This window comes from Acanthaster planci, linkage group LG05 (assembly GCF_054643075.1).
Source record: "Acanthaster planci isolate LZ-2023a linkage group LG05, COTS_SCS, whole genome shotgun sequence".
NCBI classification, from domain to species: domain Eukaryota; kingdom Metazoa; phylum Echinodermata; class Asteroidea; order Valvatida; family Acanthasteridae; genus Acanthaster; species Acanthaster planci.
Window position 1 is genome coordinate 4,820,642 of NC_141781.1, and position 25,251 is coordinate 4,845,892.

Here is a 25,251-nt window from a genome sequence, read left to right on the forward strand (position 1 = left end):
GTTTGCATCAAGTAGTTGGCAGTGTCAATGTCACAGTGACATCTAACAGCAAAAATATCAGTATTCTGGACAATATGCTCCGTCCATCAACTGGAGGCATAGCATATACCGGCTGAATCTATCATGAACATGCTTTTACATAAGGTAAAACTTGATACGAGTAACCACATATTGAATGTACTAGTACTGGTACACGTACTTGGAATACAAGCAAGTTTTGTAGTCTCTGTACTGGGGGTAAACATTTAGGCAAGCGCTTAATGAAGGAAGATAAAACAAGCAAAAGGCAAGTTGGTGAGCCCACTGCATACACCCAAATATTTAGCAAGTGGTCTGCGCTGAGGCAACACGCCCTGCCGAAACTTAGCATACACCTGCACACATCTTAACACTGTACGGGGAGCCGGCAATTCGTCGCGAGGCACATGCCTTCTTCCTTTAATTACATCAGATCAGCGTGATTGATGTCTGATTCGATTAGACACTTCATGTGCTCCTGGCCGTCTTCAAATAGAGTTTGTCCTTTTCAATATCCTATCCACTCCAGCCAAGCCGATGGTCTGCCCTGCAATGCCAGGACACGCTGGCTAAGACACAAGTGGAGGCCTCTGCAATGTCTGGCCAATTACTAGATTCAATCACCCCCCCTTGACACCTTCGGAAAGCTCCCTCTGTGAATTGATAATGTTTGACTTATCCCAGAGAGGCATTCTTGCGGTGAGAACTTGGTTGTAAAAGAAGTGAGAGGCTTAAATCAATACTTGGTTGAAGAGAAATTCTGACTACGTACTATAGTTAATCAAAGTGACATTCAAATTGTTTCGGGGCGAAAAAAATATGGTTTTCTTCCCAGGATGTTACATCAGATCGTCAGTCCAAAAACAAGAATGTTTCATCTTCAAACTTATGTGTATAATTGAAAGGAAAGTTGGATGCACAGCACCGCCCAAAATGACTACATCTACGTGTACATTGCGCCGTCCTGCATTTGTGCATGTACCAGTACAAAACATACGTGCTCTTCAATAAAAAAAGATACGTGTAAATTTTTTCTTCCTGACATTGTAGGGCCTACATACATGTACACACACATACTTTCTTTAAATACATGTACATGTATCTTGACTGATAATAAACAGACAAGAGAGACTTCCTTTGCACACATACATACATGTACATGTATGACTGCTTTAAATTTGTGCACATTCTGATGAAAAATGGTCACCTGTTCTCTGTGCCACAGTGCTCCTAACGGGGGTACATGGAAACTACACATGGAAACTAATGTCCACCTGTACTCTACATGTCATGAGGTGAGTACAGCTACACTGAAAATGTACATGCATTTGTACAGACTGCAGAGCATCATCAACTGCTTGTGTATGGACCAAGGGCAGCAACGTCCAATGACTGTGTTTTTCTGACTGCTGCTCAAACAGAATATCAAAGGTTAGCATATACCGGTCCATCTATGGTAAACTCTGAAACCTGCTTAGAACAAACACCCTGCAGATCCTTCAAGCACTTTGCCAAAAAAAATCAGTTCTGAGTCACATTCATGCTGAAATTCCACCACTGTGCCAGAAGGTCTTCCTTTTAACCCCGTTTATCCCAGATAAACCTCTGTTGCCAGTATTTGAATGCCATTTACGAAGAACTTTAAACATGGATATATGGTAAATCTCTCTCTCTGTCGCTGAATTGGACTGTAACCAGGGTGACACCATTCTTTATCTGATGACAATCGCAATAAGCTTGTCCATTTCTGCCAGACCTCCGATGACATCTACAGCTGGCTCGCTATCCACTGTCCACAAAGGCCCCGGCAAGATAAACACAGAAACATCTTCCCCCGTCCAGCTCCGTCAATCCTTCAAAACAGCTCTTTGACCATTACAGGTACAGTACATCTATCTCCGCTCAAATCTCCCCACAGCTGGCTTTGCCATTCCTGGAGTGCCATGTCAATCCCTGAGCCAGGGAAGGTATGGCTTGTATACCAAGAAGAAATACGGAAGTGGAGAAAGACAGAACTACATGTATAAAGTTTTTTGGGGGGGAAGTTTTTCTTTTAGAAACTGTGCAAATAAAGTAGCAATCAGAAGAAAGGCCTCTGATGTTCACACATTTTTTCTCTTCTCAATTACATGCATAAATACATGTAGAGGGGACACCAGTGTTCATGACCAGCAGACTACCGGTACTATAATCCAACCAGAATAAGAAGCACCGTGATGGCATGCGGGTGGTACTGGTAACCGTACATCATACATGTGAACATGCAATTTCAATGCCTCTCCAATCGATAGAGCGTAATGACATAAAAGAACTGAAAATTAAGAAATGCCTGCAACATGCCCGTACACATGTACATGTAAGTGATGCGATTCCACAATGAGCAAGTTCGGTGGTTCTTGTTTAGAGTGCTGTACCGAACAATACGAAAGCACTGATAATCGCATATGAAGTCAGTTTTCAAGTTTCATATTGGAACTTAAAACAAGCATCCCAAGATTTTTCTGAAAAATATTGCATGAATGGATACAATGAGTGTTATTTCTGCTTTGATGAAAATTGATGGAGAACTTCTTGAATGGAAAAGTACATGTATGTACACGTACATGTACATGTAATTACTCCTTGGATGGTAAATGTTAACTTGAGGCTTTTCCCAAGTGATTCAGCAATAAATAAACATTAAACGCATATTCGGACAGACCACTGATTTCTCTAACACTACGTACTGGTACAATTGAAAGTTTCAAACTTATAAATGAAACAGTGTCAGCAGCTGCCGGGCCAGTGTCACTGAACTACGATACATATACACCCAATGTACATGTACATCTACAGTACATGTTCCTACAAACACTGACCGCATACTACCAAAATCATGTTGACTCTTTCTAGGAATAATATAAATTATGCACACGTGAATATAGTTTAAATCCTTAATTACTGCAGGGTGACCTTCAATGCTGGCAGCTGATGAGATGAGTTTTATTCTGCGGGCAGTAGGTGACCTTCAGCATTTCAGTAATGGTGGTGGAGGGCCTATTAGGCCTATTGTGCACGGTAGTAATTACGTTACGACCACCTACATGTATTCAACTGGATGCAGTCTGAGTGGTCTGGAAAATAAGTCAAGAAGCATCAAGGTTAAGTGTCTCATCTGTAGACCCAGCAGCAAATCTCTGGAGGAAATCAAGTTTAGGCTAAAGAGGTCCACAATCTATGGACGCTCCTTTGTAAGATCCAAACATGTAGATGGTTAATTCCAGAAATTAGGGGTCCAAAAGTGTTAGATTTTTGTGTCCCTGTTACATCTGGCCTTTGTTATTTGACATGGAAATATCACCGGAATTGATTTCAAACTGTTACTTTTTGTTTGGCAAGTAATTTGAATTTATTCATCACTCTTGGAAATTAGAAAATGTGTTCTGAACTTACAAAATCAAATGTGAGATGTGACAGGGACACACACACACAAAAAATGGACCCCTGATTTCTGGAACTAGCCACATGTAAGTTGGATACATGTATTTGTTTCTCGAATGTTTTTATTTTTATGTCCGACATGTTAGCATTTTTTTTTTCTGCTGATGATGTCACATGTCAGTGCTTGGAAGTGGGTAGAGTGTGGTAACACTGTTTACCGAAAATGGGTCACTTGGGAGACATTCCCATAGGAACGTGCACAAACTTTACTGTCCCATAATTAAATATTCCCTCATCTAATCTGAACCAAACTTTGTATGTTTTCAATTTAGACCCTAATCTATCATCTCTCAAAATTTGGACATTAAAATTCGGCCTCCTTCTTGCAAAGAGGTAGACAGATGGTAGACTAATGTCTCCCCAAGGTTGAAAAATTTACCACAAAATGTCTCCGTAATGACCTATTTGTAAGAACCAAAGCCAGAGGTTGCATCATCCTGGAAAAGTGCTCATCACTGCAACTTCCCTTCCCCAAAGGAACAATGCAAATTATGACCGAACAAACAGATGAGACCAAGTGATCCCGTCCTACTTTCCCACATGCCGCCATCACACATGGCCTGATTGGGAGAACTTCAGGACCTAATCACATTGGGCTAGTCTAAATGCCATTAGCCTTTTTGCAATCAATCATTCCTCGGCAGCAAATCAAGAGGAGCTGGCCAACTGAGGGATGCATATTCGGCAGGGATGCGTGCCGCCCTGCATCACAGATGCCGTGTTGATGTATGGCTGTGCAGTGCTAATACTTTTCTGAAGTAACACTTGAAGCTATGGGCCAGTGAAACCATCGCTGGTCAAATTTCTTCAGTAATCAAATTACGTGTATCTCGTTTCAGGCTTGCACGAACATTACAATTTAAATGTCAAATAAAGAACTCTCATCATGAAATCAGAGTGAACAAAGCTGAGGGGGTGGATCCAGTATTATTGAGCGGGGGGAGGGGGCAAAGAGGCCATGGGCAACTGGGTTGTTTTGGTCATTAGGAAGGCAAACCATACATGTGTTTACATTTAGGGTACAAGTGTCTTGTGTGTAAAAACATTCCCTGCCAGAGACACATGCGCAAAGCAGTCACACACTTTTCTCTCAACCTTTTGTTACTTGTATTTAGAGTCTGAAGAAATGAACTATCTTTGACCAACAGAGTTGGCCCATGCTTAACATTTGCAGAAAATGCAGTGGACACCTTCCAATTAAAAAGGGGTGGAACCTTTTCAAAAATAAATCATTCATTACTCTCCTGATCTGGTCTTAAACAACTCAGCCAAGCACTATCCCCTTATTAAAGTCAGAAATCAAAAACAGTTCAATACATGAACAAGAAATCTGAAAAAAATCCTGAATACAGGAATAACAAATCAAATAATCTCTTTACAAGACAAAACAGGGGTTCAATCCCTTATTATTATCTTTTTATTAGGCATTAGATTTGTTACACCGTACGTGCTAGGACATCTTCCACCATCTCCCACTACCCTGTCACCTCCATGCATCTGCCAAAGCCAGTCACCGGAGAAACCCTCCAATGATGACAAGGGTCGTGAACTTCTCATTATTACAGATAACGGCCAGCCCTAGTGAGCTCGCTACACAACCAGCATCATCACAGTTGGGGCATGGCTTGCTGCTCTGTGGCCGTGCGTGTGTGAGGCAGCAGAGAGGCACTCATATGTATACAGCAAATTTAGCGTAGGCCGCACGTAGCTAATATAAAAACCGGTGACTTAATCAGGAACAAGTGCAGGGACTGAGCGTGTCAAAGGCCTACGAGTTAATGAGACACACTGTATTGTGTGAGCTCTTGTTGCACACTGAGACAGTACAGATGCTGGTACTCACCGACCACTCATCCGCGTCGCGGTAGACTGCAACTTCTCCGGGGAGATCTGATGCTTGGAAAAAGTGACAGGCATTCTCCGTGGCAATTACGGACACCTGGAGCTGTGTTGTATTGAGTGAAGGGAATGACAAATAATGGAAACTTTACAACATGAGGTAAGAAATCCTGAACTGCATTTTTCTGTTTCTTAAAACATGCAGGTAATAATTCTAAATCTTTGTTGTTGTTTTTATAAACCAACCTTTACTGCATAAAATGAAGACATGTATGAAAGTTTTACTGACAACAATATCACAATTCTGGTTACTTGCTAGCTGACTGGGCAAGATAATCAGTCAGGGTTAAGTCAGGTTTTACTTTCCTCTCTGTCTCACATTTGCAAAAATATACTATCCTTTCTCCCAAAATACATTCATCTATTTTTTCAGTGAACAACACTGTCTGTTTCTAATTGAGTTTATAATCCTCAAAGCATGATATTTGAAAAGGTTTTGCCAGATTTTGAAAAGTTTTCTGAAAATTTCTCCATCTAATCAGGTTCAGCTTCATTTCCACAAATGCGTAGTACCCAATGTACTGAACTTGGATCATTCTATACATTTGGGGTCCAAAGGGTGACATTTTTCCATCTCTGTTGCCTCTGACACACATACATGCACCACCTGACATGTTTGACAAGGGATGTGCATGTATCACTGAAATTAATTTCAAACTATTATTTGTTTGGCAGCTCATTTGCAGTAATTCTTCAATCTTGGAATTACACAATGAGTTCAAAACATTAAAAAATCATGTGCCAGACATAACAGGGACAGGAAAAAAACTAGACCCAAATTTATAGAATGACCCACTTGAATAAGGAAAAAAACTTCACTGGTACTCTTTGTAATAGTCTAGGGTAGTCAGATACATGTAAGACACATAAGCTTACACATGTACTGAGTACTGAATTTGGATGCAGTTCATCCAAATTATTACAACATTACCCTTACAGTCCCCAAACTGGTTACCTGCAGTTTAAAATTTGGCCCAATCACTAATCTTTGAACAGTTGAAAGCACCTCCTGCCTGAACCAGGTATGAACTTGCCCCCAATCAGGTTTGGGATTTACCAGCACTAGTAGCTTGGTAACAAATACCAATCTGTAGTTATGTACATGACAGATACATGTGTGAATTTTGCAAACAATACAGTTCTGACCATAAGGATTTACATGTATGTACATGGAAAACTCTTCTTGTTTTGACACAATAATGGATTAAAGCCTGAGGTCATGATTTTACAAAATCACATGCATTGACAGGTTGCAGCACAGTCATCATCATATGCCCTTGAGTCTCCAAGCCAACATGTACATGTAGATGAATATTTAGTAGGACACACATACAGTAAATAATTGCGCAATTTGGCATTATTTCCAGGGACGGCAATATGCAGACCATCATGCTCAATACGGGGAAGTTCTTTCCAGGCCTCTGTCCAAACTCATCAATAGCTTAAGATGACAAGACACACAGAGAACCGCCCATCCAAAATGGAGAGATGGGGATGCGCACTCATGTAACCCAATACCCAACGTGCCTCCGCATAAAAATCTGCGACTATTCATCCCCTCCCCCAACAGGGTGAGAAAAATCACTGGGGAAAGGCTGATCTGGCACTGTGTTTACTGCGGACAGATCCCAATTCCCCCCATTCTCCGCTAATTGGCCAGTTTTCAACGGGCATGTCACCTGTGGTGGTTCAGCCAGAATTACCAAATTATGACAGAAATTCTTGAGTGGAAAACTGCATCATCAGCATCATTCCTGCTGGGAACAAATTATTCAGTGCGCTCATTTTTGGCCAGCAAGAAAACTAACAGATGTGGTTTTTTTTAATTTCCAGACGGCAGCTTGGAGTCTGTATACATGTACCGGTATGTTGCTTTTTCAGGATCTGCAGTCACGATTATTTCTTTTCGCTGCACCCATAGGCAACTTCTAACCACGGATTTTTGAGGGGAATTAGAAACCAATCTCAGTCCCCAGTTTTCATCACCTGGGGCCAGATTTCCTGGCTCTGCCAAAGTCAACCATGGAAAAATTATGCTTAGATATAAGAATCATGCCGTGGACACAACACAAGCACGAAAATTCAATACTACCCAAGTACGCAAAGACTTCTCAGTTACAGGATTTACGTATGCATATATACATGTACATGTCAATGTATATATACCAAAACCTATATTTCTCTGCTAACCTATTAACTGCAAGATTTTTGTGACAGTTAGCCAAGATTTTTTTGCTTGGGCCCGGGTCAGGATGAAGCTGGAGAAGTGCTGTGGCGTGAAATCACACCACAAATAAACAGGTGTGGAAATCTCTTCAGAAATCTGAGGGAAGCAGGAGTTAATGCCAAATTTGCAACTATGGGTTTTTTTTGGTTCAAAACAGTAGTTACATATTGGTAATGCCAGGCAAATGCTCCACGAAAATCAGATTAAGCAACGGTACAATTCAAAATCACGTTAATCGCATACATGAATATGTACATGTAGCTGTCATGGTATGTCATGGGGCTGCTACGTAACAACTACAAGATTGTTGGTTGGAAAAGTAGTGGAATCTGCTTTTTATTTGTTTCTGCGATTCTGGTCAAAGAATATTGACGATTGATTTTAATCGTTCTTATGCTTTATCCACTTTGTGGATTGGGAGAGTTTTTGTTTGTTAAAGGGAAAAACAACGCATTAAATAGAGAACCTGTCTCGCACAAACTTCAGGAAATACATGCACATGGTGCTGACATTCATACATGTACGTGTTTATGTGTACACAAGCTAAAACAAAACATACATCTGCACATACGGTTGAGACCCTGTTGCTTAGGGCAGTTACATGTACAGTGTACAAATACGTGAATCCCCTCATTAGTGATGTAAAAGAGGAAAGCTGAGTTGACTCCATGCCATGAACTACACACATGTGGTGTCGGCTTTTAAGTAAATAATAAAAAAGTGCCAATATGCCTAAACAGGCCTAACGTGCTGTACATACGTTGTACATGTACAGGCACTTCCAACTTGTATACCGGTACCAGGATTCATACCAAAATGCTATTACTTTAATGCAAATTAACAGTCCGAAGTTTTTCCAAACCACAAGCATTATTGTGACAAGAGATGCCTTAAGCAAAGCATCTGTGGTTCCTCCATTAGAAACAATCTACAAACCGGTAAGTGTGTAAAAATGAATCCATAAATACACTATACAGTACATAAAAGCAAATGAGCAGAATGAACATAATGCTGAACAGAATTACATCTCATCTGACTTTTTCCCCACGCTGGTTATTCATTAAAACATCATGGCAACACTTCATCAAAAATCTATAACTTCACAACTGGAAGTGTTTGATTTTTTTCTTGGGAAGAAATTACTGTACAGGCGATCGGGGCTCAATTCCGAGTTTGAACTAAATACATATTTGATCATTCTCTCAATTTTCTTTTTGTCTCAACTGAAATGTTTATGAAATCGACCGGCATGCACTTTAGCAACGGCTTGCTAATTTGAACCACACGCTCCAGTTGAAGAGGCACTTGGTCCATGTGGCATATTAGCGATTAGAATATTGAATGTGGTAGGTGTGCGTGAGTGTGTGTGCACATTATAAATACCGTATCATTTGATGATGACTGAGTGATGAGGAGGAACAGAAATGCTTTTGGGTGCAGCTGCTTTGACACTTTGTCCAGGCATTGATGAAATAGGACCGTCTGACTAGATAAATCTTGGAATTCACTGGGCACGGAGTGCAGGCGGGACAGTGGATCTGCCAACCGCTCTTTAGCAAGTCCATCTACATGTATTTACAGAACAGGCTGGGGGACAAAATGAAATTGCTTTTGGGGGCTGCCAGCTTCGTTCTTCGCTGTAATCCGTTTGTTTGTTGGGGGCAGGAAAGGTGGTTCTGAGTGAGGCCGGAGTTCGGGTAAGAAAATTTAGTTACCTACCGTACTTTTTGACGAGAATATGAGTCTGAACAGAGGGCATACTCATGCGTTCAACTGAATAAATGTTTTGTGATACAGGACTGCAGAAAGAAAAAGAGGACTGCATGGTGTAATGTGAAGATTGGGCAGTCCCCTCGTTTGTGCCGTTTTGTGCTAACCATCAAGTCTTAAGTACTGGGCTGCACTGAACAGGAAGTTTTAAATAATTCACATCTGTCCAGTCACTGATCACGACTGGCTTTAACCGCCGTCGCTCAATGATTTTTTTCCACCTTTCAAATGCTGAAGAGGATTTCCATAAAATGGACGACTTGCCAACTCTACAAAAAAATCATGAGCATAAGATGCAATCTGGAGATATCCTTCAGTGTCTCATCCAGCTGCCTGTCCTAGGGACGCACAAATTGACGTCAGGCAGGTAGTTTGTCTGCTTGAACCAACTGACTGAATTTTACGATAACATAAAAAATATGCAGGTACATATTACACATAAATGTACATGTATATGGATATATGGATCTGTAAGTTAGATTATTGTATGTTTTGACGGCCTCAACCTGCATGTTCATACCAGCATTTTCCCAAATTTGCAGTAGCTGACATCAAATGAAGCAAGATAAGAAAAAAATCTTTGATTATAAGAAGGGTCCATCCAATGACTTCAAAGAACTCCATTCCAAATGGCTCTTTGAACAACGCATACAATTCTGCATTGCATGTATATATTCCTTTTTCCCAGGGGAGGGAGATTTCATAATGGCCGCCTAAAAACGACTCCTTAGAAACCCTTTAAGATGTTCCTGCCTCATTTGCAATGCCTGACAACTTTGCGATCATTTGCTTGCAGGCTTGCTGATGTCTTCACTCCATAGTCTGAATCATTCTGAATACCGAGAATTTATTGTATGTGGCCAAGTGAGATAAACAGATGAATATACCGGTATGAGGCTGGTGGGGGGAGGGGGTTAGACGAACAAATGTTGGCAAAACAGTTGCTGTCTGCACTGTGGCCCGCTTGCGTCATAATGCATGACTGGGAACATAGGCAAATGTCATTATCACCGTTCCCTTAAATTGTTACATGTGCACTGAGTTGAATGACAGCACAGTGGGCACCGGGCAATCAATGATGCATGTGCTCACACACTGTATCAACCCAACCACAATGAGTCACAAAGTCACCCAAATCATACATGTGGGCTTTATAGTGCCAAGTAAAATTGATGTTTTGTTCTCTATTGCAAAACCACTGCTATCCACATGGTATACACATACATGTGCATATACACTGTTCTTTGGTGAGGGGATGTCGATTACCTCATCCCCAAGTTGTGGATGATTGACCGTCTTTGTACCATAGATAAGTCAAAACTCGGTTTATGTTACAAGTACATGTATGCAGTTGTACTTATATAACTAGAGGCACACCAATGGATATTGACTGAAGTTCACCAAAAAAATTTAAACTACAAGTACCGTATAATAACAACCTTGTTCCCATGGGTACCATCTTACCGCGCCATGTTGGCCTCCTACCAAGCCTTGCGCGATCAAACCCCTGGTATTGTATCATTTAAATCTCCCACTATTTGGAACATTTAAATTAGGACTTTAATCGGTGTGTTTATGCGCAACAAAGATTTAAGCCTGCGTGATGAAAATCTCAGCATCAAGACTGACTTTTAGGGATCCGGTCATATTTAGAGTACATGCATGGCTTGTGTTACACACTATTTTTCCCAGTGTACATGTATAATGTATTGGTAGACCTGTCCTTGTCAATTAAAGTGCAGTGATACCGGTACATGTACACGTAGTGTGAGAACGCAACCAAAAGAGGCAAAAAAGTCCAAATTAATATCAGTGTAACTACATGTAAGCAATTCATGCGGTATACATGTAGATTTTCTGCAAATGCAGATGCTCTTGTCCACTCTCCATCAAGAAGGAAGATGATGGATGGATGATGTACATGCACTCATACATGCACTGCGTAAAGTGTGTTCTTCTGTTTCAGGCATGCCGGTGGGAGAAGAAAAAATGCGGGAAGTGCCAGCTTGCGAGATTTTCTACCATGTTTACCTGCATTTTATGTACATGCACCATTAGCATTCAGCAATGTTTATGTTGCTGAATTAACAACACATGTGACCCTGGCAATGATCCCTGGTTCCCATACAGCATGCATACCGGTACATGCATTCATACTAGTAATGTATGAATAAGCTGGTAATTAGCCACTAGATCCAACTCAAAAGATAACATAAATCCCACACCCAGCTTATGCAGCACTCAGTTGGGGCGTCGATACCTAACTATTCCCACTCAGTAGGGCTCATAATTACCAATGAAAATTACTGAAACGGTTCCCCAAGGAGTGCAGCTGAATACAAGCAACGGCATTCGAGTACAGATGACGGCATAAATACGGTTTGCCCTGATCAGCTATGAGAGCAAACGTAAAACAAAATTTGACAGGGACTTCAGTGTACATGTACAGTACATTTGTCCCCAAGTCAAGATTCAAGTCACACGTTCTCAAGTTCCTTTTCATTCTTCTGAGTTTATAGGACATCACAGTTGACAGGGTACTTTCTGGGTAAGCAAACTTTTTCTGACATCCTTAATTGGTGATGCGACCCATATACATGTGTGATTTGTAAAACGGGTCTCATCTGTCGGCTGAATTTTCTTCCCACCATAAATTCATGTGCCGATGTTTCTAATAATAAAACACGAGTAGAATGAAAACAAAGCAGTTTGGTTTTGCACTTGCAAGTCACAGATACATTTCATTCCTTCCTTGTGTTATTTTGACAAAATCGGTCTAGAGGATTTGTAAAGTTGTCCTCCGAGGTCAAGTCTAATGAAAAGTCATTTCTTTCCAATTCAACTCACAAGTCAAGAGAGCGTGACTCAAGTCGAAGCCGAGTCCAAATTAGAAATTACAACAGAACTCAGCTGAACTCGGCCAAGAATGAGAGAATGGGCTGAAGACGTAGGCAAGGCAATAAAGGCTTCAGCCATGCAGGTTAAAATTTAAGAACAAAATTGAAAATCCTGACAAGGATGTCTTGCAACTGTTCAGTTAGTTCGTATACTGCTGGCTATAAAACTGAAAGCAATCAACACTGTACAGCTGCCTTGCAGGTACACTCAGGTTATTACAAAGTCTTCCCTCACAGGTGGGTAGACTCGTCCGTCTGTGTGTTGGCTTTTGCTGAGTTTTGCAGCAATTTCCAATGCGAGAAAAAAATTCACTATTCCAAAGAAGGAGTATGAGACGATTACATTGTTTGAGGTCATCCAGTATGCATGGAAGTTAACCATGTTAACGGTTTCAAAAACCCGTCATATCCATAATATGGATTTTTTGTAGAAGTGCACATTGAAGTAAACACGGTTATCTTCAACTGCATAACAAACAGAACCCATCACTGATCAGTTTAGCATAGAATTGGCAGCTTGTGTCGGAAATTTTTTTCCCAGTACGAATACAAACTGCTGAAAGCTACAAGTACATGTACGTGTATGCGTATGGATCCTGCATTTACACAAGAAGTTTATGAAAATTCATCAATTTGTTTCGCGAATGAACGATTGCATCCACGTCGCACCATACTGTCACCAACCGTGTTTTGCCAGCTGCCAGCATCCAGACAGTAATATCTGCAATATTTACCCAGAGATGCTTTCATTGATCCTCAACTTCTCGGCTCCTAGGAATCGCTGCTCTGCCATCTGCGTTAAACAAATATCCCACACACAAGATCACAGTGTACTGGGTACCGGCCACATAAAACCTGTAACACAGATAAGGGGTACTAAAAACTTCAACGAAAGAAAACTCCAACCCATTACAGTGAGTGTTCTGCAAATTGTCTCTTACATGTATGTTACAAACAGGGAAGAAAAACATTCTTGAAAATTTGTTATTCAAGTTCTCCAACACTGAAATGTCCACAACACAGAAGTGCTGTTTTTCCTTTTACACACCTACATGTAAGCAAGATACTGTACATTATGTACCGTTCATGTACATGGATAAATGTACAGACAACTCTCATTATTACAAAGTTACTGTGATCAGGCCAATTACTCTGGGCCAATTTCAAAGAGCTGCTTAATTAAGCACAAAATTTGCTTAAGCGAAAAAAAATCTATGTGATTGTCATGCTAACCAAAAGACCATTCCATACCATTCCAAAACAGTTTACATCACATGGAGTTTTGGCTGGTAATCCGATTTGTCAAGGAAGTTTTTTTCACACTTAAGCAAATTTTGTGCTTAAGCAGCTCTAGGAAATTGGCCCAGAGTAACTGGCCTGATCACTGTAACGCGGGACTTTGTTGTAAAAGGAGTGAAAAAAATACACATGAATTCAAGAAGTTGGGATCTTTACAATTTGTATTTCCTGATACCGTTTGCTTTAGCAGTGTTCTTATATCGATAGCCGACTGTACATGTTTTAGTATGCTCAATAAAAGACCTGTTTTTAATATGATATCTTTGTGCACATGCACTGCATTTTAGATGAAAGGGACAGAGAGTGCAAGAAGGTATGTGAAAAATATAAGTACACGAAGCATTGGTCATAAAACTTTAGCGATACAAATACGTCAAAATACTTCCTTTGGTCTGTACATGTATCCAACATGTACTTGTAGGATAAAACGACTTTGATGAAAAAATGAATTCAATAAATGAACTGATTAATTGCAATGTACTGCAAAAAACTCCTTTTCCATAAAACAATAGCATCTTTCTGCCTGCCTAGAACACCAAATAATTAAAGAATACACATTTGTATTTTGCATGTGAAAACAGAATTCTAGATGAGCACATACATGTACATGTACACAATGTGCGTACATGTTAAATAATCGTTTTCTCCTAACCCTGTCCTTAAACCAGAACATACAGTTAGCCATATCCCAACTCACCACTTGTGCTGAAATTTGAATGCTGAAAACCGATTGAAAAATTCTTGCAATGTCCACTTTCCAGCCATATCAATTTTTTTTAAAGTAGAATTGTCCGGACCGTTTTTTAAAGTTACCCAACACAATAACTACATGTACCAGTATGTGCACAGAGATTTTCATATTTCACATTAGAGGTACCTGCTACTTCATAATTTGAGAACTACATCATGACACCAATACATGTATGTCCCACATTAATGACTGCAAAAACAGACATCCGTTTTTAAAAGGGGAGCTTACACGAACTGTAAGGGTGAACTTTCCCAGGTTACCTGTTCACCTCACCATCAGCATGCATACAGATTTGCTCACTTCAAAATTCAATATCCCAGGTCGATGGATAAATCATATTACACTTGACAATACAATATCTCAGCACAGGCATAATGTTCCTGTTCCACCCTATGCTCTAAGTGCGAACCAAGCTTACAGAGAGAAAAAAAAATCATATGATGAAATAAAGATACAGTCAGCCGAGTGCAATAGATTACCACATAAAAATAGAGCGATAACCTACTGCCGGTCGTTCGGCTGCCAAGAGTAATTTGAGGCAGCCTTAATGATTATTTATCTGACATTTCTGGCCTTTGAAACAGCTGTAATAGTGACGCCAGTCAGCTACGATCTCCTCATGCCTCTGTGCCACCCGAACCTGTTGATAAATTTGGCAAGACTGGCCTCTTCATAACAGAGTGCTCCATGAGGAAAATGACTGACAACAATCACTTTAGAGGTTTAATAACAGTGGCTTGAAGGAGTGCTGCGTGCATCCAATCAGGCCATGTACTGTATCAAAGCAGAATTTCCACTCTCCCTTCAAAATGGGAAGAATTACAAAATCTGTGGCCTGTCTGTCACAATCAAATTCACTTTTTACCGCGAGGTCTCCAGTGGTTCAGACCTAAAATGTACACGTACATGTAGTCCCATAACTCCTAATGGCGATTCCAGTTGACGATCACACGGCTACATGTTGTACATGATGTACATGTACACTTTACATGAGCCAATATCGCATTAGCTAGGGTCTTTGTTCACCATTTGATTAAAATTTTACCTTTTTTTCCTCACTTGAAGACCAACTCATACATCTACATGTATTTCACTCAAATGTGACTGTATAGGTAGGTTCATGCTTGCCATGCTAATTAAACGTTTTGCATGATGAATGATGAAATCAGAGTTGAATTGTATTCCTAATTACTTACATTGTACAAGCACTTGTAAGATCTACCATCACAGTGAATTACAGTGATTGTTACCGTAACATCACAGAGGTGACGGAAAGCAGGCCGAAAACAAGTAAAAAATTGATTAAAGGAAGTGATAAAACTTTTATTTGGGACAGGATTTTATGATTTAATGCCTGTAGAGGAACAGGGTCCACTGTGGGAAGTTGGGCAAACGTGCAGGGTGTCATCTGTGGTGTTGCAATCATTCAAAATATCTTTGGCCAACTTGCGTCAATCACACTCACTGACCGCATCCATAGTCTTCAAAGCACGCAGCTGAGAAAGCTGTGTCTATAGTTAGCAGACAGACGATGATCTGGGGCTAACCATCAGACGCAGACAATACTGTGTGATCTGTTCCTAAGCTACTCCTTTGACATTACTTTGCTATAGGTACACAAGGGGGGGGAATATGATCTTTCCCTGAATTCCCTTGACCTCTTATGACGGACCTGTTATTGTAATATAATCCTTCCATTTGCCGGACGGTCGATTTCAGTAGATCCTTCAATACTACTCACTCATGACCATGCAATTACTGGCTTGCAACCTAACTGGCGGTTGGAAAGACTGTTTGTTGTGCAGACTACATCGCATACGAACATGTGGCTGTGGGACGATGCTGTACGTGGACAACGGTCGATTTTCATTTGCACATTTTGCAGATATTGGTTTCCTCCTTAAACTGCAAATTTTGCTGTGCGACTGACGCGGCAGTAATTTTGAAAATCAGACAGATATGATCAGACCTAGCAGAGAAGGTGAAGAGGAAAAATGGTAAATGCAAAATGGTTGATTTTTCTGCAGCCTTTACAGCATTTAAGTGCATTTGTAACACAACGTATTTAAAAGCTGCGACAGGTCACTTCTGTCACTGTTCAAAGCTCATCTACCCGTTCTAATCAGACAGAACGTACATGTGTAAAGTCAACTGGAGTCGAGTGCCTCGTTGAAGACACCTTTAAGTAGGGATTAAACAACACGGGCTTGGCATACGTATCCACAGGGCAAAAAGGTACAGATTTGGGGCACGTAAAGTAGCTCTTTTCAACTAGCTCTTTCTCTGGTACAGAAAATAGGGACATTAAAATGAAAACGAGGTAGTTTTTGTGGAAGTTTCAATATGAGAGTGTGTACACGTACATGTACATGTAGTCTGCATCAAGTCAACGAATCCAATTATGGATGGTAATTTGTTCCCTTGGGATCCTGTTGGGCTGTTTATTTTTAAAAAACTCAACATATTGGTATGTAATCCCAGCGGCTTTCTGCTTTCCTCACTGGATTAATCACAGACAACACACCGCGGATGAGAAAGGACTCTCTTCTTCCCCAAAATGGTTCTCGGGTAGGCCCTTGTTGGCAGTTGGAGAAGCTTTGTTGGCAGTTGGAGAAGCTTTGTTGGCAGTTGGAGAAGCTTTGTTGGCAGTTGGAGAAGCTTTGTTGGCAGTTGGAGAAGCTTTGTTGGCAGTTGGAGAAGCTTTGTTGGCAGTTGGAGAAGCTTTGTTGGCATTTCGAGAAGCCTTTTCTAGAGTTGTCACTCCATCTTCGTAGCAATTTTATGATCCAACTGCCCCTTGTACTGTCCCTTCAATTATGAATACATTTATTTTTCCTAGTATTCTTATCAGCTTAATATTCTTTTTTGGTATTGTTCATTCAGTGTATTATCTCGTTCTTGTTCTCCCATCTTGCCTCTACACTTTTAGGGGCACGTTTTTCAGAAGTGATTTATACAGAATTTTAAGTCTTGATGTTTGTTTTACACATTTCATATTTCAATTTTTTAAACTGCTGTGTATTTCAATTTTTGCTGTGTTAACGACTTTATTGTTTTAAATTATTCTTTGATTATTTGTAATTTTAATTAATCCTTATGTCATTTTGAATCAGGGCCCTAATAGTTAGAAGTTTTGCACAGGCAACCAATAAAGCCTTCCCGTAATAAAAAAACAGCAGATAACATAATTCATTTAAAAAATTGAAAGATTACACATTCTACAGGCATGTCCAAAAAAGTAACAACCATGTCCAAAAAAGTAACAGCCATGTCCAAAAAAAGTAACGACATACATACTGCAGCTCTTATACTGGTTGATAATACAACGGGTCATGACAACATAAGTTCGGTTCAAACAGGCCAAATGGGATCAAGAAATGGATGCAAGAAATTCATGTTCAAGTTCCCAATGTACTTACACGTACATGTACCGTTACTACCGTAGCGTAAGACATGCCAATATCCTCCACTTGAAGTGCACTGACCACAGAGCAATGCACTGACAGACTCCAGAAGCTGACGAGGCAAAGGCAGAGTACGTGCAGATGTAGGTATCTGGTGATGCGGTGGGGAGATGGGGGGGTTGGGAATTTGCTGTCTTGACATTTCTTGGAGTGGAGGGCAACACTTGACTTAAACAACGTGACAGCTACTGTACACATACATGTACACGAACCTGTCCATGTATACGCATGCATTAAGTGCAGACTCTGGAAATCATTTATTGAGATTTACACTTAAATGGTCTTGCAGAACTCGTGGACTATTTGAAGGTCTCTGGAAATTGAGTTTCCACTACTTTTTGGTCGGGTTGTTACGAACCGAAAAACTCAACTATTTAAGAATAGTAATTATTCTTAAGCTTGAGTTTTATCCAATGCAACAAAGAAGTCAAAGAAAATCTGACTGATATCAGGAACGAATAAACAAGTACCGTATGATTTAATGAGAATATTACACTCACCATGTAAAAAGTAAGAACAACAAAGAAAATACTGATTGGAACTAGTTTACAATGATAAGGGTAAAGAATCAAGGAAAGATCTTGTTTAAATAAGATGATCTTACGGGCAAGAGCTTGGCTGGCACTACAGTGAAGAATGCTTGCCTCCACCTGTCCACAGATGGCGAAAACCAGTTCAGACCTTGATAGTACAAAAATGAGCTGTTATGGGGACAAAGACCATAAGAATAGAATGACCGGGACCAAACGGCGAAGGGTGTGATGACCGTTGTAAAAACTGGAACTTGATGATCCTACTAAGTGGAACTGGATTCAGTTCACAAACTCTCTCTTCTGGAATGAGATTCAGCTCTGCACTTCACGTGGTCAGGACGAACTTTTCTTACAAATGTCGCTCCACAGATGACTCGCCACCACAGGTTGGAACGGTGCAGAAGTCAACAAGTCAAAGACTTCTCACAGCCTACAAACGGTAGAATTGCCTTCCAAAATCTCTCTAGCTGTGTGTGTGTGTCTCTCTGTCTTTGCCTGCCAGAGCCCATCTTTTATAGCCTACAACGTAAACTCTTCCACAAACGTTTTCTTTACATAAGTTACTGAACATAGACTTTTTTAGCATTGCTTAATCTTATAAGAAACCTCCAGAACGTACACAAGACAACTGGAAATATCATCAGCAATACAAGAAATTTCTGGGACGTACAATATTCTGGACTACAGTGAGGTCACTCACTGTGGCCTGGGCCAAATGCGGGTAACACACAGAATCGTGTGCGGTACCATTACATAATCTGCCACAAGTACAGAGACTGTGTATGTGTCTACATGTACGTAGCAGGGTACATGAGGTATCCATATACATGTAGATTTACAGTGTAGCACTTGTCGAGAAAGTTCATATAAAAACTGGAAATGAAATCAAATGAAAATTGATGGATAAAGCTTGTTGAAATCTCACTGTGACTGAATCGCAAGTTAGCATACTTTTTCACTTGTGATCTAACTAGGAAAAACTGGGAAAGCAAACAGCACATGCACTGGGCACTATGCACCGGTAAGTACATGTACAGTACACTGTACATTGTACTTGAAAGCAGCTTTAGAATTTCTGGCCGGACAAATGTTCTTCTTGAAGGCTGCCCAACATGAATGTATGTATGTACTTGTAGCTGGATAGCTAACTGATTGAAATGGGGAGCGAATTTAATCATAAAATGTCCGCACTCTTGTAGTGTGCTAGTAGATTTTCATCCATTCTCTCTGTTTACAAGCTGTGGTGCAAATTCTGAAACATATAAGTGCAAAAGTTTAGTTTAGGCTGACTTATATGTACCGGGTAACCTCTCGTAATGCCTTAAAGGGATCATACAATTTAATTTCTTTTTTAGTGAGGAACTTTCTAGTTTATGCTCTTTTGTATGAGTTTTCAAATTATGTTGAGCATTTCAGTTTCTTTTTCTAGTGGAAATTTGCATATTTCTGACCAAAAGTGCACTCTCATGGAGAGTAGCTAAAAAAAAGAGGTCTCACGCTTTTCTCTCATATTTAAGGGGGGAAAGTTGCAAAACCAAAAGAAAATTCCTCAAAATATACATCACGGATCCCTTGAATTTACATGTAGTATGCAAATGCTCAGATCAATACACTGTACATGTGCAAGACCAGCGACTGTGGGTGAATTTTATCCATTTGTAACAGGAGCATCCCCTATGCTTGAGGGTCCTCAATTTCATATGTCTTTTTTTTTTTGCGTACGGTATGTCCAAGCGTGGGCGGTCAAACGAGGCAATTGGCTAGCGAGCTGCAGCATTATGCGTAGCTACCGTAGTCGCCAGAGTGTAAAATCCAATATTTGGGTGTAATCTGGTGTGCAGTAATCGAAGCCGATCATCATTGTATTTACAGTGAGTGCAGCCTGGAACGGTCCACAAAATTGCAGAGCCAGTGACTGACTCCCAGATGACTTGTACATTGCAACCATAATAGGGTATCACAGATCCATTAAATCATCAAGTTTAAACATTTATGAGACTCTGACATACGGTACTTACAGACACAGGCCCTGCTTTCTTTGATTGAAAACAACTTTTAAATCCTCATTACCAATTTACGGGGTTGACAATATCCTGTCTGCTGTAATGTACAAGATGAATATTTAACTTCTGTGCTCCAGGAGGAAAATCTAGGATTTTGTCAGGGGTGGGGAATCGTGACTCAGATCGAGTCCAACTATCCCTAGAAAAATAAAATAACATTAATGTACATGCAGGTCACCAGTTTTTTGTTTTTGTTTTGGGGGGAGGGGATATTGTGCTCCATCTTCACACGGGATATGAATCATACTGGTACATATATATACACATGTAGCAATAATAAGTACCGGTACTGTACATGTACAATGAAAGTCACAACAAATTTAACAATTTCCAAAGGATTTTCTTTGGCAATGTTACTCCATTTTTAAAAAAAACCCTCTAGCCATGTTATGGTTATCGTATTCCTCTCGCGAGCAGTTGTAAACAGTCTCCTTATAAGGATATTAGCGCACATGTGATGCATATAGGTAAGGTGGTGCACAGCCAGCCAGTGCTTTATCTAATGCTTAAGACCAGCCATGTGACAGGTTCTCGACCAATATGAATTGTTAAACTGCCTTAGGTACTATGAATGTCAAATTGAAATAAAACAAGTGTAAGTATACATATACATGTACCTGTGGAATTGTCAAGATACCGTACGTGCAGCCCTTGTCTACAGCATTGTACAACCACGACACATTAACATGTGATGGGATTCCTGCTTCCTGAGTGCAGAGGTCTTGGTGAGAACATTCACGGCATTGTTCATTTCAAGTACGTCTTGCAGAGAACTGACAACTTGACCCCCCCCCGGGCTGTTTCCAATTCTCCCTTTACATGTACCTGCTCATGCCTAAGCAGTTCCTGGACAAGTTGAGGGAGCTTGATTGAGGCGACGCTGCCTGTGCAGCCTACAAGGACGTGCTGCTTGGCTGATCTCGCTGCTGATTGAGGTGCGGCTTCCGAATGCTCCGCCTCTAATTTCACTCTCTTTTCTTTCTGAGCCATCTTAGTCTCAGCCTGGTCCGGTCAATGGAAAAGAGACAAAGAAAATTCAAATCAATGTGGATGAAACAGGAGGAAGTCTTCAACTAAGAGTCAGCCATGTTGAATTCAGACTACTTGGAATCATGGTCAAAGTACATGTATGTCCGTGTACTTGACCACGACACTTGACAAGATGTGCCTCCATCCACCACTCATTGTATGTAGCTATACAAACTTAGCTGCTTTGGCAGACGACAGACACACTTTGCAGAGTGCATTAAAGACACAAACAGTTTCAGAAATCGAATCAACTTATTCTGCACAAAATTGCCTGATTTTCAATCATTTCAGTAATCGGATGGTTTACCCCAGGAGCAGAATTTTCCTAAACTTTCCTTTAACATCCACTCCACCATCTTTTCAACGTGTCAAGATAATACGAACTGCGCTTCCAGCGGTTACATTTAAAAGACAATGTGTCTTATCTCTTGCCGTTATCTGGTAACAATCATGGATCTTTATCTTTGCCGCTCTCCGATGAATTTGGGTGAACTTTTATGAAAGAGAGATTCTTGTTTCCCTTGAGTGATAGTGCATGATTTTTTCATGTGTGAGGGGAGAAACCCTCCCTTTAAACACTTTGAATTTTCCAAATTTCAACAGATGGACAGTGTGCATGAAGCGTCAAAATCGCTAAGTGCCCTCAACCTGATTTCATATCAGGGCTACGGTAAATAGCGCCCTCTTCAGTCTGTAAGCAGAGCCAATAAAGGACATCCAAACAATGTATAGTATGCATGCACGGCTGTAAACTCACAACCCCCCTCTGCCAGACAGTGTTAATCTCTGTGCCTGCAGCATTACGCCATGCCTAACTGCACAGAGCACTTTCTGTGCACTTTGCTTGCCGAGTCTAGCAAACCTTAATTCTGGCCATTTACGGTGCTGATTTTTCGCGGCCTACTTAGTGCATTTCAGTAGACGCTCATGCGTCAGCAGTGCGCTGTCATCCTTTTTTCCCTCTCAAACGCCATTCAAAGGAAGTGATACAAGTGCAACGTACTCTTAATGTTAAAGGTATAATTCACTTGATATATAGAAGCATCTTCAATGTGCCAAAGCCTTTTCAAACCTTGAAAGTAATGAAATTATTAATCACTGTATTACATTCTGATACAGGGTATTAAATTCTCCAAGGGTAAATGAACCAAAACCCTGGGAAGCGGATTGATCAAATATACATGTATGTCAAGCCCTGCTTATGATATCATCAGATATAGTATGTGGACCCTTCTGCAAAAAAAGACAGCAAAAATAAAGATATTTATATGAACTTGATGATAGAAAGTAGGTTTGCGGTAGCACCATGGACGCATCTCTTTTGTGAATATTTGCGGTTCTGAAAAGAACCAGTGGTACTCGACGTTTCAAGCAGTATGCTCTGCTTGTCATCAGGAGAATGCCGGATACTGACTGGGAGTGGAGCTTAAGTAGTCTGGTGGAGGATTCTGGAGACAGGGATTAGACAGTATCCGGCATTCTCCTGATGACGAGCAGAGCACTGGTTCTTTTCAGAACCGCAAATACTCACAAAAGAGATACGTCCATGGTGCTACCGCAAACCTACTTTCTATTAAATACCTCTTCACCATGCAAACCTTCAAGACTTATCTATGAACTCGATGACTTGAAATGAAACATTGTCAGACTTTAATATCTGCTTTGAATATTCAAAGAAGTGTGGATTGATGAGGGATGTTACATCTTGCTAAGCCCAATATGAATTGGATGGAAATGTTATGCCTACAGGTACCGGTGCATCATGGACATGGACAATGACACGTACTCGAGTAACTGAATACATGTATGTCTGTGCCTAATTGACCAAGTCAAGTCCTGTGCATCAGGGTTTATCTCCAGTGCACCTGCTTCCATACCGGTCTGCCTAGGTGTGCATGTATAGTCCAGCTATTCTCAGAAAAACACAGTGCTCAGCAAGATAGAGTCGGCCATTCAGTACAGTGTTACTCAGTGCCTTGCAGGGAGACAAGTTCACACTTGACAGGGTCATACTATGGGTGCATTATTTTTAGGTGACTACATTTTTTAACTAGCCCAAATGCCATCCAAGAAACATACGTACATGTAATGTTCATGTACCGGGACGTGTCACACGAGGTCCTGTTGCCACCTTACCTTTGTTTCCTGATGTCAATAATTACAAATTCTGGCTATAATCAATCCTGAACACATGGCAAGGAAACAGCTCTATTCAGCACGGCACCAAAAAAGCTGGCCTTTTTGAATTTGGGAGGGAAGGGGGAGAGGCGGCAGCCACCCACTATTCGATGGAGGGAGGAGCATGATCCCCCCCCCACTTTCTCCACCGTGTGAGTAAAATCATACTGAAATTGAAGAATCCAGGACTGTCAGGGTTGGCTGAAGACACAAAATTATCCTTAAAATCAAAATAATTACTGGTATAAACAATTTCCTTTGCCGGAAAACAAATCAAATCTTATAATCTTGAAATACAAAAGACTGCCTCCACCCCCATTTCTTCAAAAATCCAAGAAGAGAAACAACTTTTAATTTTACAAGGTTTCCTATTCAGGGAATCTGGCCAATCCACAAAGGGTGATTGACATGTAAATATTCTCCTAGCCACTTCCATGTCAACCGGCATGTACTTACACCAAAAGATAGAGCATGTCTACACAATGTCTGTACGTTGCAGGTAATGAGCAAAACTTGATGTACTGCAATCTCTCAGTTTCATCAGCCATTAATCTCCCCATCCCTTCCCATCCCCCCTAGTTGCCCCACCCATGACATGGGATTGCTATATCCTTTGTTGCATGCTGCGCTCTCCGAGGGGGCAACAAAACCCCAGAAATGTTGGGACTGTTACTCTTATTAAAAATTCCCAATTAAGTTAGGCAAAATGTACATGTACATGTTTTTTAAGCTTGAAGCTGCGCTAAAGATGCATCACGTACAGAGCAAATAAAAATAATAATAAATGTCCTGCTTTTACACCCAAGCTTTGTCACTGCTTAAACCCATGATACTATAGTTGAGGCCGGCCAAACTTTGGTCATGCAGAACTGAAACCTTATGCAATTAAATTAAATAGCAAGAACTGGGCAAATACAAGTTTTAACAGGTTTAAAGGGTTTTTACACGTACATGTATTTGTGTCAAGGCTGTAGTGACAAATGGTTATATCATCATGTTCACAGGACCCAAACAGGGTTACCTTTCCCCCGATTGTCCACTTTTTTCATGTGTTGCTTTTCTCTTATTTTAACCTCAACACAATTACACATGATGTTGATTGCTAGTCTGTGGCCTTTTTCACATAAATTTTTTCCTTCCAACCAAAGTTTGGCACATGCAAAGTTGGAAGTTGGTCTCCATGGTTAGTCAGTTGACATTTAATTTGCTAGTTTTGTGGCATGGCTCGACACCGGTACGCCACTACAGCCTACGCGTACAAATCTCACCATCCCGGTGTATATTGTATGTACACCGGCACTAGGGCAGATTAGGATACAGTCTGACAGTCATGTCAGTAGGCGTACAGTTCGTGCAGTTTACACAAACCGTAAACGCTGGCATATTCAAAAATAGAATATTCACCATAAACAGTTTCAAACTATCACCTTGCTCAGTTTCTGTATCTCACTTGCAGTCTTTAAAAATGTCATCACCCTTTTACATGTTGGAAGAAACGTTCAAAGATTTTCGCAAAACATACACAATCGAAGAACAGACCCGCGACATGATCAGCTGTTTGCGGGGCTAACTTCCTCCAATCAACAGGGGGCGCAATTAATTTTCCCACAAGCACTTCAAGTTGAGCGCATGTACTTTTTATG

General features: G+C 40.6%; 3 protein-coding genes across 4 annotated transcripts in view; 2 read left to right on the top strand and 1 right to left on the bottom strand.

Annotated features, from left to right (window-relative positions):
- Positions 1 to 25,251, top strand: part of LOC110986820 (sodium-dependent phosphate transport protein 2B-like) — a 369,275-nt gene that overhangs the window by 212,013 nt on the left and 132,011 nt on the right. The gene's annotated exons all lie outside the window — the stretch shown is intronic.
- Positions 1 to 25,251, bottom strand: part of ppcdc (phosphopantothenoylcysteine decarboxylase) — a 72,478-nt gene that overhangs the window by 38,447 nt on the left and 8,780 nt on the right. The window contains exons 1-3 of one of the 2 annotated variants that reach the window (XM_022249022.2): positions 25,036 to 25,198; positions 21,227 to 21,403; positions 5,342 to 5,443 (exon numbers count right to left, since the gene is read on the bottom strand). In XM_022249022.2, the coding sequence (XP_022104714.2) occupies positions 5,342 to 5,443; positions 21,227 to 21,403; positions 25,036 to 25,080 (324 nt within the window). In that variant the 5' untranslated portion in view covers positions 25,081 to 25,198. Of the gene's footprint in view, positions 1 to 5,341; positions 5,444 to 21,226; positions 21,404 to 25,035; positions 25,199 to 25,251 lie in introns of those variants that run through there. The other variant, XM_022249023.2, reaches the window with a different exon arrangement.
- LOC110986804 (uncharacterized) overlaps positions 5,357 to 25,251 on the top strand; it is a 34,506-nt gene continuing 14,611 nt past the window's right edge. The window contains exon 1 of the mRNA XM_022249014.2: positions 5,357 to 5,497. The gene's annotated coding sequence lies outside the window, so the exon portion shown is untranslated. The remainder of the gene's footprint in view (positions 5,498 to 25,251) is intronic.